The sequence below is a fragment of the Oncorhynchus keta genome, chromosome 5 (assembly GCF_023373465.1).
Source record: "Oncorhynchus keta strain PuntledgeMale-10-30-2019 chromosome 5, Oket_V2, whole genome shotgun sequence".
Lineage (NCBI taxonomy): Eukaryota > Metazoa > Chordata > Actinopteri > Salmoniformes > Salmonidae > Oncorhynchus > Oncorhynchus keta.
The window spans coordinates 16,554,397-16,570,205 of NC_068425.1; the positions used below are offsets into that span (position 1 = coordinate 16,554,397).

Here is a 15,809-nt window from a genome sequence, read left to right on the forward strand (position 1 = left end):
GTTTTTTTTAAATGTTTAATGTTTTTTTTTTATACAGATCTACAATGTTAAGGTTGTTAAATCTAGTCTACTTTTTTGTGGATGTTGTGAGATGCATAGAGGGCATGTTCCCAATACTCTTCAAGATGTGTATCATGTAGGCCTATTCACTTGAGGTATTTTGCTTATGGAAGCACACTGTGACATGTTTTCGGGTGACACAATAGCATAGTACAGCGCAGAGGGTAAATAAAGCTTCTAGATCCAGTCATACCCTCATGGCAAGTTAGGTTGTTTCCCTTGAGGCTGGTGAGTCACTGAAAGGTCATGATGTCAGACAGGAAATCCACAGCCCTCTATTACTGTTATGGAGGAAGTGCAGCAGCCATAAAATGAAGGATTGTAAACCTGAATGAGTTCAGCTCTGAGCACTTTACCTCTGTCTGCCTTGTAATGAGAACTTTTCTGACCATAGTAAAGACAGGCCTTATTCACAAACTTTTACTCATATCCAACCTCGTTTTTATTTGGGAAATAGTTAGCTTGGCTCAGGAAATCTTTTGGGAAATCTGTTAGTACAAGTTCTGTGCTGCCTTCGGTTGTTGTGAGGTCAGAATCAGTTAATTTTGTCTGTCACCAGACTATAAACCGTGTCAAGGGCAGTAAGCAGGCTGCTACTAGATAGTATCCTTTGATCTTTCTTTAACACAGTTGGGTGTTCGTGAAGGCTACTCTTGGCAGTTGTGTTTAGTATGCCAAAAAAAAAGTTTTCTGCCTTGTAGGCTATTTGCCCTCTTTCGCTCCACAGTATTTCTGATATCCATATGAATTGTGGCTCGTTCGTACCCAGCCTCCTTCCTTACAAACAATGCATTGGACTCTTTGTCCCCTCACTTAAGTTAGCGGAGTTGAAAGGGGATCTCCTGGTGGAGTCTATACACCTCATGCCGTCTTCAAATCAAATGTTGTATTTGTCACAAGCTTCTTAAATAACAGGTGTAGACTAACTGTGAAATGCTTGCTTCTTAACATCTCATTTGAGAAGTTCTGAGTGGGCTATTCATTTTGTTTAGTTGCTGGTGGTTTGTTAGGCTAAGCTCAGGACTTACCAGTCAATGTTTAGGACTTCTGTTATGGGTTGTAACAGTCTGCATTGTTTCTTGGGCAAGAGGCTGTTCCTGGACTGCAGTGGTGAACCCTGGACCTGTTTCCTAGGTAATGGGCAAACATGATCCCAGGATGTTCTGTTGTGAGGAGGCTGTTGAATGGCAGAATAGAGGGGGGGTGAAAAAGGTGTTCATTCAGGGGGATCTCCAGCACATGGCAAAGTTGGATTGGTGCTGTGCTTGGATCTACTAGAGGAGAATATGTTGTGCTCACTTATTAGGCCTATTTGGTCAGTGTTTCACTATTGAGCGACTAAATTGGTCTATTGTAACTAGCTGCAGTATGCCATTTAGAATGTGTGTTCTGACATCTCAATAACTTACAAATGTTGTTTTACCTCAGGTCTGGCATAGCCTAATGTTTGTGGGAGAAGTGATAGAATTATGATTCCAGCTGATCCATTGTTTCCCTCACATACAAGTCCTGCATGTATATTTAGTCTAATGTGAGCTGCTGCTTATTTGACCTCCATTCTGAATGTCGTACAGCCTATTTGCCTTGACCCACTGACCTTTCAGAATGCGCCCCCTCCAGTGGAAAGGCAAACGTCAGCGACGTGATTCTGATTAACTTAGCCTATGTGTCTGAGGTGGACATCATTAATGACCGCACTGAAACTCCTCCTCCACTAGCATCTCTGAATGTCAGCAAGGTAAGACCAGCCAATCACCACTCCTCACACCCTCCTTGACACATCTCCTTCTCATACCAAGTCATGACGAATCATCTGGTCATTTTGTCATTAGCTTTATCAATAAGTCCTGCTCTGACTCACTTGAGTCAGCTAATTGTGGTTCAGTCAGACTAAAGACTGTAATTAGTTTAGGCAAGCTGATTATTCTAGTTGAATCAGGTGTGTTTATGCTGGGCTGAAACAAAAACTTGCACAGCCATTGGTTTTCAGGACTGGAATTGGGAATCCGTCCCAACACGGAGTCAATGAATTTGTATAATTTTGGGTGCTTTCACATGTTGATTGGAACCATATGTTTAACCTGAATGGATTGTTTGTCTATTTAAAGAATGAAAGGCCATTGTCTTGCCCCAAAAAATCCTGAAATGTTCCATCGCCATATCATTCAACTTTGGTCGGCATCAAACAAAACCCACTTCCACATTTTACTAAAATGATCACTAAGCAGTTTCTAATATTTGTTTGTATTGCTAACAGGTGGACATTTCTTAAAGTTACTTTCAATGCCAAATATAATTTTTTCCTTTTACTTTAACTTCCAAGGGCTTTTGGGGTTCGCAGTTGAGAATGTTGGCTATTGTGAACAGCTCTAACGTTTTGGTTCTCCTTTTCCAACACGCCTGCAGCTTGCCAACAGAGCACGGTCGGAAAAGGAAGACAAGTTATCCCAAGCATATGCAATTAGTGCTGGAGTCTCTGTGGAGGGCCAACAGCTATTCCAGACTATACATAAAACGTGAGTATCGTCTCCTGTCTCTAATACTGGGGCTCTGCTTCATCCAACTATAGAAAAATCAGTTATTTACTTACTCTGACGGTCAGAAAAGGCTGTTTAAAGAAAATTTGCTACCCAATGCATTTAAATAGTCTCATTGGATGGTGAAGTTGCCTTCACTGATTAGTTGACCAGTTTGAATGCCAGTCTTTGATTCTGTAATGTTTTGTTTTAAACCCTATCAACTGGTATGCATTCCATTATACCTCTTGGTTCTAGTGTTGATCCCTGATTTGGCCTAGACTATGACTGTAAGTCTTACAGTACCAACACTGATTGACCAATTTCTAATGTAAGCTGTTAATTCTGTAATGTTCTTCTGTTTAATTTGTTTGTACATTTTCTTCAGCGTTATTGCTGTTCGATATGCACCTGTCCACCATCCGATACCTGCTGCATGGAGTCATCTGTCTAAATGTGTGACCTGAAACCTTTAACCTCAGTACCCTGACTGAAGGAAGCTACTGGGTGCTTTTTTCTAAAACATTCTCAATCTCTCTGTAGCATCAAAGACTGCAAATGGCAGGAGAAGAACATCATGGTGATGGACGACGTGGTCATATCCCCACCTTACCAAGTGGAGAACTGCAAAGGCAAAGAGGGTAGCGCTTTAAGTCACGTACGCAAAATAGTGAGTATGTCTTCCCACCATTCATCCACCATTGAGGGAATACAGGAATTGCAATACCAGAAAGTTGATTGAGGATAAAATGTTACTTGTCTTGTCCCCTGCAGGTGGAGAAACATTTTAGAGATGTGGAGAGCCAGAAGTCTGTGCAGCGGCCACAAGCACAGCAAACACAGAAAGACTCCACCTTATCATCTTGAGCCGGAGGTTCAGTCCGGATAGGGGGTGTGGGAGGGGGAATTGGTTGGGGGAGGTCACAACGTCAAAGGCAGTTTTGGTTTGTTCTTCTCTCTTCCCCCTCCCTTCAACATCAGAGGTGTCCAACATTTTGAACAGGACAAAAGGGGGTCCCAATCGAGAAGGAAATATCCAGTTAATTTTTAAAGATAATCTAACAAAAGTAATCTCAATTTGCCATCATTCCCCACCCACACTCCTCTTCTAGACCTCTTACCTTCCTTTCTGTTTCTTCTCTCCTCCTGCCATCAAGCCTGCTCCTCACTTCCATTTCACAGAGAAAAGTCACTTGATTTCTATTCATTGGTTGATCTATTTTCTAGTCAATTCTCGTAAATTTCAAGAGTAGAAATTTATGGTAAGAGATAAAGGACCTTTTCTAATATTGAAATACTGTTTTGACAAGAACACTAATTTTAATAGCTTTCTTGAAAGCACATGGTTATTTTTTTAACAGCTGACTGAAAGGATGCCAATAGTGACCGTGTGAATGGGATGAATGCGAACTCTCACAATCTTACAAACATGCACCCAGTAGGTTAATGAAGTTGCTGGTTTCCCTCAACAGGGGAAACACTCAAATCGTGTTAATATTATTAATCTGACATAAAATAGACTTGAAATACCTCCCCCAAATTGTCCTTTCAGAAAAAATACAATTTGTAAACACCCATTTGGTTCTAGTAGCTTGAAATATTTTCATGAAATGCTTTCCTTTTTTCCAAACAGACATGACTGTCTGCTTTTACCCATAAGCTCTTGCTGCATGGTCCCACCTAAACTAAATATGCTCTGTTTTTCTGTGTATAGTTTTAAGTCTGGAAGCTAAAGATAAAGGGCATGTGTTATTTTAGAGTAGAGGCTGGGCTGTTTTCCTCTTCCCTTTCATCCTTGTCCCTCATGGTCTTTGATTCTACAATACAGTACCTCTTCCACGATGGGACCACATTGAAATCCAGCTCTTTTCTTACACTCTCCATCTCCCACTCCTATTGTCTACCGACCATTGACACACTTTGGCAGGTGAAATCTGCTCTTCCGCCCGACTCAATGCATTCCTCCCATGTTCGAACAAGAAAAAACAAATTAATTAACCACGTTGGCCAATATCATATGGCGTGCCACTGAACCGTGTGCGATGAGATCGATCTCAGTTCTGTATGGGATGCTTTGTATTCACTTTTGAAAAAAATGTACTTAAAGATATCTTGCCATGTTTGAGACTGGGATGGGGAGCAGGTTTCCCAAATGGCCCAAAGGCCCCTATCCCAGCCTCGTGTTTATAACAATGTAGCCTGATTGGAGGCTCGGCCAGTGGGGTTAAGTTGTGACAGGCATCCGCGTTGTTTACCCGTCCACCGTGTCAACGAGGCTGCCGTTGCCAAGGTTTCCTTCCCAGTATTTTATTTTTTATTTTTAAATAGCTAGTAACATGGAAATAAAAAAAGGAGAAAAAAAACGAAGTTTGCAGTTTGTCATGTTTCTTTTTTTGGTCTTTGGTGTTCATGGTTTTCTACTTTGGGATGTAGCAATCAGTCTTTTCGTTCACACTCGTATCAAAATATTCCTCAGGGGAAAAAAGGAATTCATCTTCAACTAATTGTTTTGTTAAATGCATTATTTCAATGTTTTATTGAGCTGGTTCATCTGGGATCGATGAAATGCAAACCATTTTTGTTCTCTGCTATGCCTTAAAATTGTCAGCCGAGGGCATCATTGAAATGTAAATGAAGGTGAGATGTATGGATGTGGTAAACATGCAATGACCATGTCCATCCAATAGGTCATATCAGACAGTATCCAAGCTCTAAGGTCTTGCCTTCAATAAACAATAAGTATCCACATAACAAAGAACCGTGGCACATTGTCAGAATTACACGTAATGACATACCTAAAAATCAATTTGGTGAAATGCCACAAATGGTGCTGAAATACCACAAATGGTGCTGAAATACTGTATGTTCCCTATTCACTCACTTAATGAATTAGAGTAAGCCTGCCTACCTGTCATGCGAAATTGAGGGCCTCTAGGGGCATTTGTGGGCTACTCCACAATCAAAAATACAATGGAGATGCACTCAACCAATTAAAGGAGCCTATTCTTCCCTATAGAATGGCATGCTTAGTCACTCATATTGTAGTTTCACTCTCTCTTTGATTCTGACATGTTTTACCTCAATTAAATCATTAATTCAGACTGAGAATAGTTTTCCTTTGTCCAGGACTGCATGTATAGAGGTGAAACAGATCTGAAACCGTAAGCTACACATGGGTTGGTCAGCAGGACCATGTATGAACCTATTATTCACAGTTTCCCCTTTATCACCACCTAGAACCCCTCCAGGTGCAGATAATTGTCCATCTATTAATTTATGTTCAAACTCTCAGGTGTTGTAGCAACTGGTGGCATGTTAAACTTGTTGAGGAGAATATTGTTTCAATGGATGCCTTTAGAGTAAGAAAATGCTGTGGTGTGGCAAGTTTGGAATATGTTTGCGAAATGTATGTGCATATATATTTAAAGAATCTATTTACGTAAGTATTCTGATCCTTTACTCAGTACTTTTTGGAAGCACCTTTGGCAGCAATAGTCTTCTTGGGTATGTCGGCACAAGCTTGGTACACCTGTATTTGGGGAGTTTCTCCCATTCTTCTCTGCAGATCCTCTCAAGCTCTGTCAGGTTGGATGAGAAGTGTCGCTGCACAGCTACTTTCAGGTCTCCAGAGATGTTAAAGTCTGGGCTCTGGCTGGGCTACTCAAAGACATTCAGAGACTTGTCCCGAAGCCACTGCTGCATTGTCTTGGCTGTGTGCTTAGAGTTGTTGTCCCGTTGGAAGGTGAACCTTTGCCCCAGTCTAAGGTCCTGAGCACTGGAGCAGGTTTTCCTTTGATCCTGATAAGACTCCCTGCCGCTCAATAACATCCCCACCGTATGATGCTGCCACCACCATGGTTCACCGTAGGGATGGTGCCAGGATTCCTCCAGATGTGAAGCTTGGCATTCAGGCCAAAGAGTTCGATCTTAGTTTCATCAGACCAGAGAATATTTAGGTGCCTTTTGGCAAACTCCAAGCGGTCTGTCATGTGCCTTTTACTGAGGCTTCCGTCCATTTAAGAATGATTGAGGCCACTGTGTTCTTGGGGACCTTCAATGCTGCAGACCATTTTCTGGTACCCTTCCCCAGATCTGTGCCTCGATACAATCCTGTCTTGGAGCTCTATGGACAATTCCTTCGACCTCATGGCTAGGTTTTTGCTCTGACAGAAACGTGCCTTTTCAAATCATGTCCAATCAATTGAATTTACCGCAGGTGGATTCCAATCAAGTTGTAGAAACCTCTCAAGGATGGGATGATCAATGGAAACAGGATGCACCGGAGTTCAATTTTGATGTCTTAATACTTGTGTAAATAAAGGTGTTTTTATTTTGAATACATTTGCAAAAATGTCTCAATCTGTTTTCTTTTGTCATTGTGGAGTATTGTGTGATTACTTTTATTTATTTAATCCATTTCAGAATAAGGCTTTAACGTAACAAATGTGGGGAAAGTCCAGGGGTCTGAATACTTTCCGAATTCACACAATTTGATGGATGCACCATGTAAACTCTGCGTGAATGTGATTTAATACGACGTAATGACATTTGTTCAGAAGAAAATCACAAACTGCATACAGTGGGGCAAAAAAGTATTTAGTCAGCCACCAATTGTGCAAGTTCTCCCACTTAAAAAGATGAGGCCTGTAATTTTCATCATAGGTACACTTCAACTACGACAGACAAAATGAGAAGAAAAAAGAGAATCACATTGTAGGATTTTTGATGAATTTATTTGCCATTTATGGTGGAAAATAAGTATTTGGTCAATAACAAAAGTTTCTCAATACTTTTATATACCCTTTGTTGGCAATGACAGAGGTGAAGACTTACAGAAAACGTTTGACAAGGTTTTCACACTGTTGCTGGTATTTTGGCCCATTCCTCCATGCAGATCTCTAGAGCAGTGATGTTTTGGGGCTGTTGCTGGGCAACACGGACTTTCAACTCCCTCCAAAGATTTTCTATGGGGTTGAGATCTGGAGACTGGCTAGGCCACTCCAGGACCTTGAAATGCTTCTTACGAAGCCACTCCTTCGTTGCTCGGGCGGTGTGTTTGGGATCATTGTCATGCTGAAAGACCCAGCCACGTTTCATCTTCAATGCCCTTGCTGATGGAAGGAGGTTTTCACTCAAAATCTCACGATGCATGGCCCCATTCATTCTTTCCCCTACACGGATCAGTCATCCTGGTCCCTTTGCAGAAAAACAGCCCCAAAGCATGATGTTTCCACCCCCATGCTTCACAGTAGGTATGGTGTTCTTTGGATGCAACTCAGCATTCTTTGTCCTCCAAACACGACTAGTTGAGTTTTTACCAATTGTTTTCTTCTGGATCATCCAAATGCTCTCTAGCAAACTTCAGACGGGCCTGGACATGTACTGGCTTAAGCAGGGGGACACGTCTGGCACTGCAGGATCTGAGTCCCTGGTGGCGTAGTGTGATGGTAGGCTTTGTTACTTTGGTCCCAGCTCTCTGCAGGTCATTCACTAGGTCCCCGTGTGGTTCTGGGATTTTTGCTCACCGTTCTTGTGATCATTTTGACCCCACGGGGTGAGATCTTGCGTGGAGCCCCAGATCGAGGGAGATTATCAGTGGTCTTGTATGTCTTCCATTTCCTAATAATTGCTCCCACAGTTGATTTCTTCAAACCATGCTGCTTACCTATTGCAGATTCAGTCTTCCCAGCCTGGTGCAGGTCTACAATTTTGTTTCTGGTATCCTTTGACAGCTCTTTGGTCTTGGCCATAGTGGAGTTTGGAGTGTGACTGTTTGAGGTTGTGGACAGGTGTCTTTTATACTGATAAATTCAAACAGGTGCCATTAATAACGAGTGGAGGACAGAGGAACCTCTTAAAGAAGAAGTTACAGGTCTGTGAGTGCCAGAAATCTTGCTTGTTTGTAGGTGACCAAATACTTATTTTCCACCATAATTTGCAAATAAATTCATAAAAAATCCTACAATGTGATTTTCTGGATTTGTTTTCCTTCTCATTTTGTCTGTCATAGTTGAAGTGTACCTATGATGAAAATTACAGGCCTCATCTTTTTAAGTGGGAGAATTGCACAATTGGTGGCTGACTAAATACTTTTTTTTGCCCCACTGTATTGTGTAATATTAAAGTTGGGGGATCGCAGGGCAGATGTTCCATCGTCAGTTTTTCATATTAGAAAAACGAGGGTTCTTCAATGGGTAACGGGGATGTTTATTCTACTCTTGCTAATAGGACACTGGATACATTGAGATTAAATAAAGGGAGGGTCTGAGAAGGAGTACGAAAACAAAAACTCTTAGATGGGAACATCTGTAGGGCCGATGATTTGTGGATTTGGTCTCAACGGAAAAAGCGGGAGGGAGTGTGACAGAGATGACGAAGGAGTTGGTTTACTGCTGTGGCACCAGCGCTTCTCATTATTGATTGGATATAAAGATTGTAGGTAAAGTATTGTTTAATTTAATTACGAGGTACTTACCGTTGCTGTTATCGTTCGTTGAAAAGGCTTGCTGTTTTGTAGGTTTAAAAAAAAGTAACCTTTTATTTACATTGTAATGTATTTAAAAACGCAATTGTGTGTTTCTGCAATTACCAACAATAGGCTATGCGTAAAACATTCACATTACGCGCAACCGGCTCACTGCTGGTATTGTGTACAGTAGCGGATTCTGAGTTTTGTAACTTGTATTTTAGAGATGTCGACTAGTTCAAGCTATTAAAAGCCTACAGATTAATATATATATATATATATATATATATGTACATGTTTCTCTATCGTACCGAATACTCACTACTCAGCGACAGCATCTCCAAACCATAAGTATAATGGTTGTTTGCCTTATTTTGCAGATATTCCTCAGATATCTGGATTCTGACACTCAACTCAACGTCTTCAAGCCTTGTCGTGATAAAGCACTTTAGGTGCACATTTTTGCAAGTAATATGTTATTTCCTGCTCTGCTGGCGCTGTCTTCAGTGGTAGGTTCAAAAGAGTGCCCTCACCACGAACACTCGGATTTAGTGGACTGTCGAGCGCGCGGGTTCCTCCAAGTGCCCCATGGCCTGTCCCATGGCACCTGGCTGCTGGACCTGGGTGGCAACTTGATGATGGAAGTGCCTTTGCGGGACTTTGGTCACTGCGTGTCCTGGTGCTGTCTGATAGTGTAATCCAGCTGCTGCAGCCCGAGTTAACACATGCGAAACCCATATAATGTCATATACTCATAGGGGACCTACTGTGTACATTTTTGTTCTAGCCCAACACTAGTAATGGATTGAGAAACACTGTGATAGCCTATGCATTAGTGGCATAGTTTAGCATAAGGATTTGATGGTGGATATGAGGGTTTGATGCCAATGATTACTTTTTCATGTTCATAATTTATTGTACCCTCCTCCGCTCCCAGGCCTTCTACTCCCTCTCATTTCTGGAGAAGCTGGACATGAGCCTTAACAAGCTGCTCCGGCTACCGCCGGACTTCTCCCACAGTCTGTCCTCAGTCCGGGAGCTCCGGCTGGAACACAGCACCCTTGAGCGGCTGGAAGTCTCCAGCCTGGAGCACCTGGAGAGCCTGGAGAAGCTGGATCTCAGCCACAACCATATCACCTTCCTCCAGCCAGGAGCCTGTCTCGACTGCGCCACCTCTACCTCCATGCCAACCAGCTGGGAGCTGTGCGCCATGGTTCCCTGTCCATGCTGCCCGTCCTGAAGGCCCTGCAGCTGGGCCAGAACAACATCACTCACATCGACACGGAGGCTCTGGCTCCCCTGCACAGCCTCACCCTGCTGGGCCTGGAGGGAAACCAGCTGCAGCACCTTAAGTTCAAGACCTTCCTGAGCCTCCACACGGCCGGCACCCACCTGCAGCTAGCTGGCAACCCATGGAACTGCGACTGCGACCTGCACCGGGTCTTCAGCAAGCTGCTGAGTGTACTCCACTTGCACGTTGATGACTACCACAACGTGACATGCCACAAGCCTCTGCAGCTGGCGGGTGCCTCGCTGGCGTGGGTGGACAGTCAGTTGTGCATGGCAGAGATGGCCACCGTGCTGGTCATCACTGTGACGGTGCTGGTTACCGTGTTGGCAGCTGTGGTTATGGCTGAGCACACCCGCAAGAAGAACCAACATGCCAAGAGCTGGGACGCTGAGTCGCAGTCCCAGGAAAGGTGACTGTCATGGGGGAGGGACACTGAGTGAGTGTGTAATCAGTTCGGTAGATGCATTTTCCCTCACTGATCTAGGATCATATTTCACACCATGCTTCCTGGGTTTTTATTTTTGAAGATTTCCCATCTGCAGCAAACTGACTGTGAGGGTTCATAACACACCTCAGGCTCAGAATGCTCTTTAACATTCAGTTGAACTTGTTGGAGGCATTCATTCTCTCTTCTACTTCATCATGGTCATAATGCATGACCCAATCTGGTTCCAAGAGTCTGAGAAACAATATTTTAGTGTATGAGCAGTTTTGTATGATGTATCTAGAAGTCTGTGACTTGTGTAACTGGAGGACGTGGACATTATTTTTCAGTGTATCATTTAAGACCTACCTGAAGTGTTTGACTGCTTACAATTTATCCTGTTAATTTATTTCTTGAAACACCAGTACAGTGTTTGTCTTTTTCTGTTCAACATTTTCTCTTCAATGTCTATTCCATTTCTGCACACTGTTGAGAAAAAACGAGTCATGTTTCAAATATAGGACCTATTACAGTAGTTATTTTTGTTTTCATGAATGATGATGATGATTATCTTCGAACACATGGATATGTTTGATAGGGAATTTATTGTATACAGATGGTAATAAAGTATGATTCTTTTTTTTTACTATCTTGTGATGTACCTGGATTAAATCTTTGCCAGATTTGAGTATAGTGGTCTCCCCTTTCCCTGTTCCATGCACTGCACTAGAGCTAAACCCCCCCTTAGATGATCAACATCTGCTTTAGTCAAGGTCAGATTATTTACCAATTAATCACCACTATTCCAGCTCACACACAGATTAAAGCCGGTTTCAATCTATCTCGGTCTGCCATGATGTGACAAGATGTTCTCCCCTTTAAGATGAAAATGTGCATTTGGTAACATACGTTTTGCTTGTGGGTTTGGCCTCCAGCCTGGAGAAGCCGGACCTCGGCCACAACCACATCGTATTCCTGTGGGTTTGGTGATATTGAAATAGAGAGCACAGATGAAACACTTTGAAGTACTTAATTTTAGGAAGTGCACAGTTTTGCATTCGATTCCGATAAAGGTCATGGAGCATTTCAGATTCTGACACCGGTCTTTGGCCAGAGACAATTTGCTGCAGGGTTTAAAAGGCTTAGATCCAGGTCACAGGGAGAATGTGGCATATGGGCCTGGCCTCTAGAGCAACATCAGCAGATTACGGCTCTGATTAAAAACCAGAGGAGGAAACGAACTGCCACGGGTAGAAAACAGACAGCCACCCAGCTCAAATCCCCTGGGCAGACCTTCTCTAAAAGGAGGATAATGTCCAGAAGTTGAACCTGTATCGGTACTGATGCTGTTTCTGCTCAGCAGCCTTATAAATGGATCTGGATAAGGAGAAGCGATTCAGCAATGAAGATATGGGCCAGCCACCCATATGACCAAAGCTATTATCAGATGAACCAGATAACAATGATATGACATAACAATGGCATAATAACCGTCTACTACCAGCAGGTGTGTATTACAATGTTTTAGTTGTCAGAACCCAGTGCAGACAGATCTATGAGACATAGGGCATTTTAATACAAACTAGCTCTCATCCTTTACTTAAAAACATAAGACAGGACAGACGAAGGTATAAATTACATAATTAAATTCCATTCGCTCATATTGTACAACAGAAACCAGATGCCATTGTCTCTGAAAAAAACTCTAATTTAGCCAAGAGAAAATAGTATGGGATTTTATGACATTAAAGTATTCATAATCAACCCAGAGAATTTTCTTAGCTTCCTACCTTCAACACCCCAGTTCAAACCTAACTTAGCCTCAACCACAACCCTAACCCTAGATTCGTGTCCACATCCCTGTTCAACCCTAACCCTGAACCACATGCCGAATCAAAACCTTTGCTTTATGTCCACATCCTGGTCCACAAACCAAATAATCTGTAGTAATTTAATTGAGTTACACATTTTGAGATACTATAGGATGATTTGGACATAATGTGTGCAGGTGCTAATATAGGAAACATTGACTTAAAAGTTAGCATTTGAATCAGTGGCCAGTTAAACCAAAGCATGGATTGTTGTCATACCTTGTCCATGGACTGCTTAAAGGGTAAGGAAACCAATATGTAATTTTGGTGAACTATTCCTTTAAGTTTTCTAATGCATGTTCCTATTTTTTTATTTTATTATTAACGTGTCTTTGTCATTCTTGTTAATAGATCTAATGTGCTGTTGAAGATTAGCCAGGAGGGCATTTCTTGTTTCCCACAAGTTGCATGAAACTATTTCAAATAGATTTTGTGGAAACTGTTGACAGTTGGGGGCGCCAAACCCACCATTTGAGATGATTTTGTAGTTTCCCAAATGTACAAAGTAGAGCGTACACCGTGGTGGAAAAAGTACTGAATTGCCGTACTTGAGTGAAAGTATAAATACCTTAAGTTACTCAAGTAAAAGTGAAAGTCACCCAGTAAAATACTACTTGAGTAAAGTCAAAGTATTTGGTTTTAAATATACTTAAGTATCAAAAGTAAAAGTATATATTTCAAATTTCTTATATTAAGAAAAGCAGCCGGCACCATTTTCTTGTTTTAAAAATGTACGCAGAGCCAGGGGCACACTCCAACACTCAGACATTATTTACAAAAGATGCATTTGTGTTTAGTGAGTCCGCCAGAACATAGGCAGTAGGGATGACCACATGTTATTTTCATAAGTGCGTCAATTTCACAATTTCCCTGTCCTGCTAAGCATTCAAAATGTAATGAGTACTTTGGGTTGTCAGTGAAAATGTATGGAGTAAAAAGTACAATATTTTCTTTAGAAATGTAAGTGAAGTAAAAGTTGCCAAAAATATAAACAGTAAAGTACAGATACCCCCAAAAAAGTACTGAAGTCAAAATACTTTAAAGTACTACTTAAGTACTTTACACCTCTGAGCATACATAAAGGCATCATAAGGACTACATAAATGCTTCACAAATAATCGCTAACTGTATGTCATAATCAATAAATGCACTATGTATGTTTATACACCATTTATAGAGTATGACATATGCTTATAGATGATTTGCTAAGCCTTTATGTAGTGCTTATAACGCCTATATGTTAGCTTAGTACTTAGTAGGACAACTCCACACAGGCATCTGGGCTAGCTCCCGATTCACTCCTTGAAGAAGAGCTTTCCTTGTCCCCGAATCGCCCAGAATGCACAGCGCTTCACACTGACTACGTACACAATGGACGTAAATTCGATTCAAATGTAGTTTCCCATCTCCTCAAAAATATATCTGAAAGAGTCGAGGACATACTTTTCCCAGTGTGTATCTGTTGATTTAAGGTTACTATGGTTTTGAAGATTCTGTCTCCATCTATTGGGAAAAATGAAAACAGTAATGTCCAGAAAATCAATAGAATCAGTGTATGGTGTATTTATGTGAGGATGATTTGTGTTAAACATGTGAATAAACTTAGTATTTTTTACTGTGGTGCTAAACACCAAAAGATGTTATCCTAATAATGGAAGTAGATCAAGGACAGGGTTGGAACTCTTACTAAATATGGTTTTCCCAAACATCTGGCCATTAAAGTGAGAATCCTTTGTTAGAACTGCAGGATCTTTGCTTGGGCGGAAGACATCGGGATTAAATAGGATTTTTAACTGCTTTCAAACCCTACTTCTGTACTGATGTTGGTGTAGAGACGATTGATATTGTGGGCCTGGAATGGGATGTGTGATATGTTTTAGACTTTTATTTTAACACGCATTCGAACTAGTTGATAAAAGTACACGCACATTTTTGTTTTATCATTTGGGGAAAACAGTTTAATACGAACAAATATAATATACTTATTTTTACTTAACTGGTATAAGATATATCGAGTATTAAGATATTGTCCATAATTATTTTCCTTATTTAATCATTTACAATTAAAGACTACAGGACAGAACTCTTATTCTGAAGGATTGTTATTCTTGCTGGTTTGACACTCGTTTGAGTGAGCAGTTTGTTGTTATTGAATGTTGTTGAATGTTATTAGCTAGCTAGCTTTAACAACGGTCAGTAAAGTATCGATTTGATTGAAGACCAATGGAAATGCGACGAACATGTCGACCATAACTTTTCGGCCGTCACCGCTCGAATGCTTGCGGTCTCGGTTCCATACCACCAGCACTGCAGCAGCGTGTGTCTCTTGCGAGGTGAGTTGAATCGCTAATGTTAGCATCTAGGTTAGCTATCAAATAATCGCAATCAGACTCGGGAGCTGGCCAGTGATTAGCCAGTTTAGCAACAGTGCACCCACACACATCTGGCTACGCGGGGCTAAAATCTGGTTTATGGCTGCTGCACTGGCACGAGCCATGAGTCTATGTACCTAGCATCGAGCGAGCGCATTACGTAATGGTTACAGCACAATTACCATAATGGTTAGATAGTGTTTGGTTTGATGGCTAGTTTCCTAAAATTAACTATCTACCTAGTTGTCAATCATAATGGTAGCCTAAACACTCAACGTTGCCAACGTGACTTGCTAGGTAAGACATTTTGACATCTGGCCTTATCGTTTTTCAAGATTTGCATAGCTATATGACCAGCAGGGTAAAATAATCACAGTGGTTATAGAGGATGCAACAAGTAAAGGTGAGTTGGTTTTTCATAGTCGAGCATTCAGAGGTCGAGACTACAGGTCGACCGATTATGATTTTTCAACGCCGATACCGATTATTGGAGGACCAAAAAATGACACTATCGATTAATCGTCCGATTTTATTTTTTTATTTGTAATAATGACAAATACAACAATACTGAACAAACACTTATTTTAACTTAATATAATACATCAATACAAATCTATTTAGCCTCAAATAAATAATGAAACATGTTCAATTTGGTTTAAATAATGCAAAAACAAAGTGTTGGAGAAGTAAAAGCTAACGTTTGAGTTCCTTGCTCAGAACATGGGAACATATGAAAGTTGGTGGTTCCTTTTAACATGAGACTTCAATATTCCAAGGTAAGAGGTTTTAGGTTGTAGTTAATATAGTAT

The 15,809-nt window shown here is 41.2% G+C and overlaps 3 protein-coding genes across 6 annotated transcripts in view; all 3 read left to right on the plus strand.

The window, feature by feature from the left end:
- LOC118384576 (protein LSM12 homolog A) overlaps positions 1–4,943 on the plus strand; it is a 6,483-nt gene extending 1,540 nt beyond the window's left edge. Inside the window, exons 2-5 of the mRNA XM_035771214.2 lie at positions 1,665–1,798; positions 2,467–2,576; positions 3,120–3,246; positions 3,351–4,943. Coding sequence (XP_035627107.1) covers positions 1,665–1,798; positions 2,467–2,576; positions 3,120–3,246; positions 3,351–3,443 — 464 coding nt within the window. The 3' untranslated portion in view covers positions 3,444–4,943. The remainder of the gene's footprint in view (positions 1–1,664; positions 1,799–2,466; positions 2,577–3,119; positions 3,247–3,350) is intronic.
- A 3,793-nt stretch (positions 4,944–8,736) lies between these two features.
- On the plus strand, positions 8,737–11,402 carry LOC118384168 (leucine-rich repeat-containing protein 17-like). The gene is made up of 2 exons (XM_052520062.1): positions 8,737–9,015; positions 9,423–11,402. The coding sequence occupies exon 2, from the start codon at positions 10,267–10,269 to the stop codon at positions 10,744–10,746; it is 480 nt and encodes a 159-aa protein (XP_052376022.1). The 5' UTR covers positions 8,737–9,015; positions 9,423–10,266; the 3' UTR covers positions 10,747–11,402.
- A 3,337-nt stretch (positions 11,403–14,739) lies between these two features.
- LOC118384169 (myocardin-related transcription factor A-like) overlaps positions 14,740–15,809 on the plus strand; it is a 50,203-nt gene continuing 49,133 nt past the window's right edge. For 3 of the 4 annotated variants that reach the window (XM_052518839.1, XM_052518843.1, XM_052518840.1), the window contains exon 1: positions 14,740–14,961. The gene's annotated coding sequence lies outside the window, so the exon portion shown is untranslated. Of the gene's footprint in view, positions 14,962–15,275; positions 15,298–15,809 lie in introns of those variants that run through there. The other variant, XM_052518841.1, reaches the window with a different exon arrangement.

What these genes read in the sequence shown, in the direction of transcription:
- LOC118384168 (XM_052520062.1), top strand. Translation starts at nt 10,267, where the DNA reads ATGCTGCCCGTCCTGAAGGCCCTGCAGCTGGGCCAGAACAACATCACT.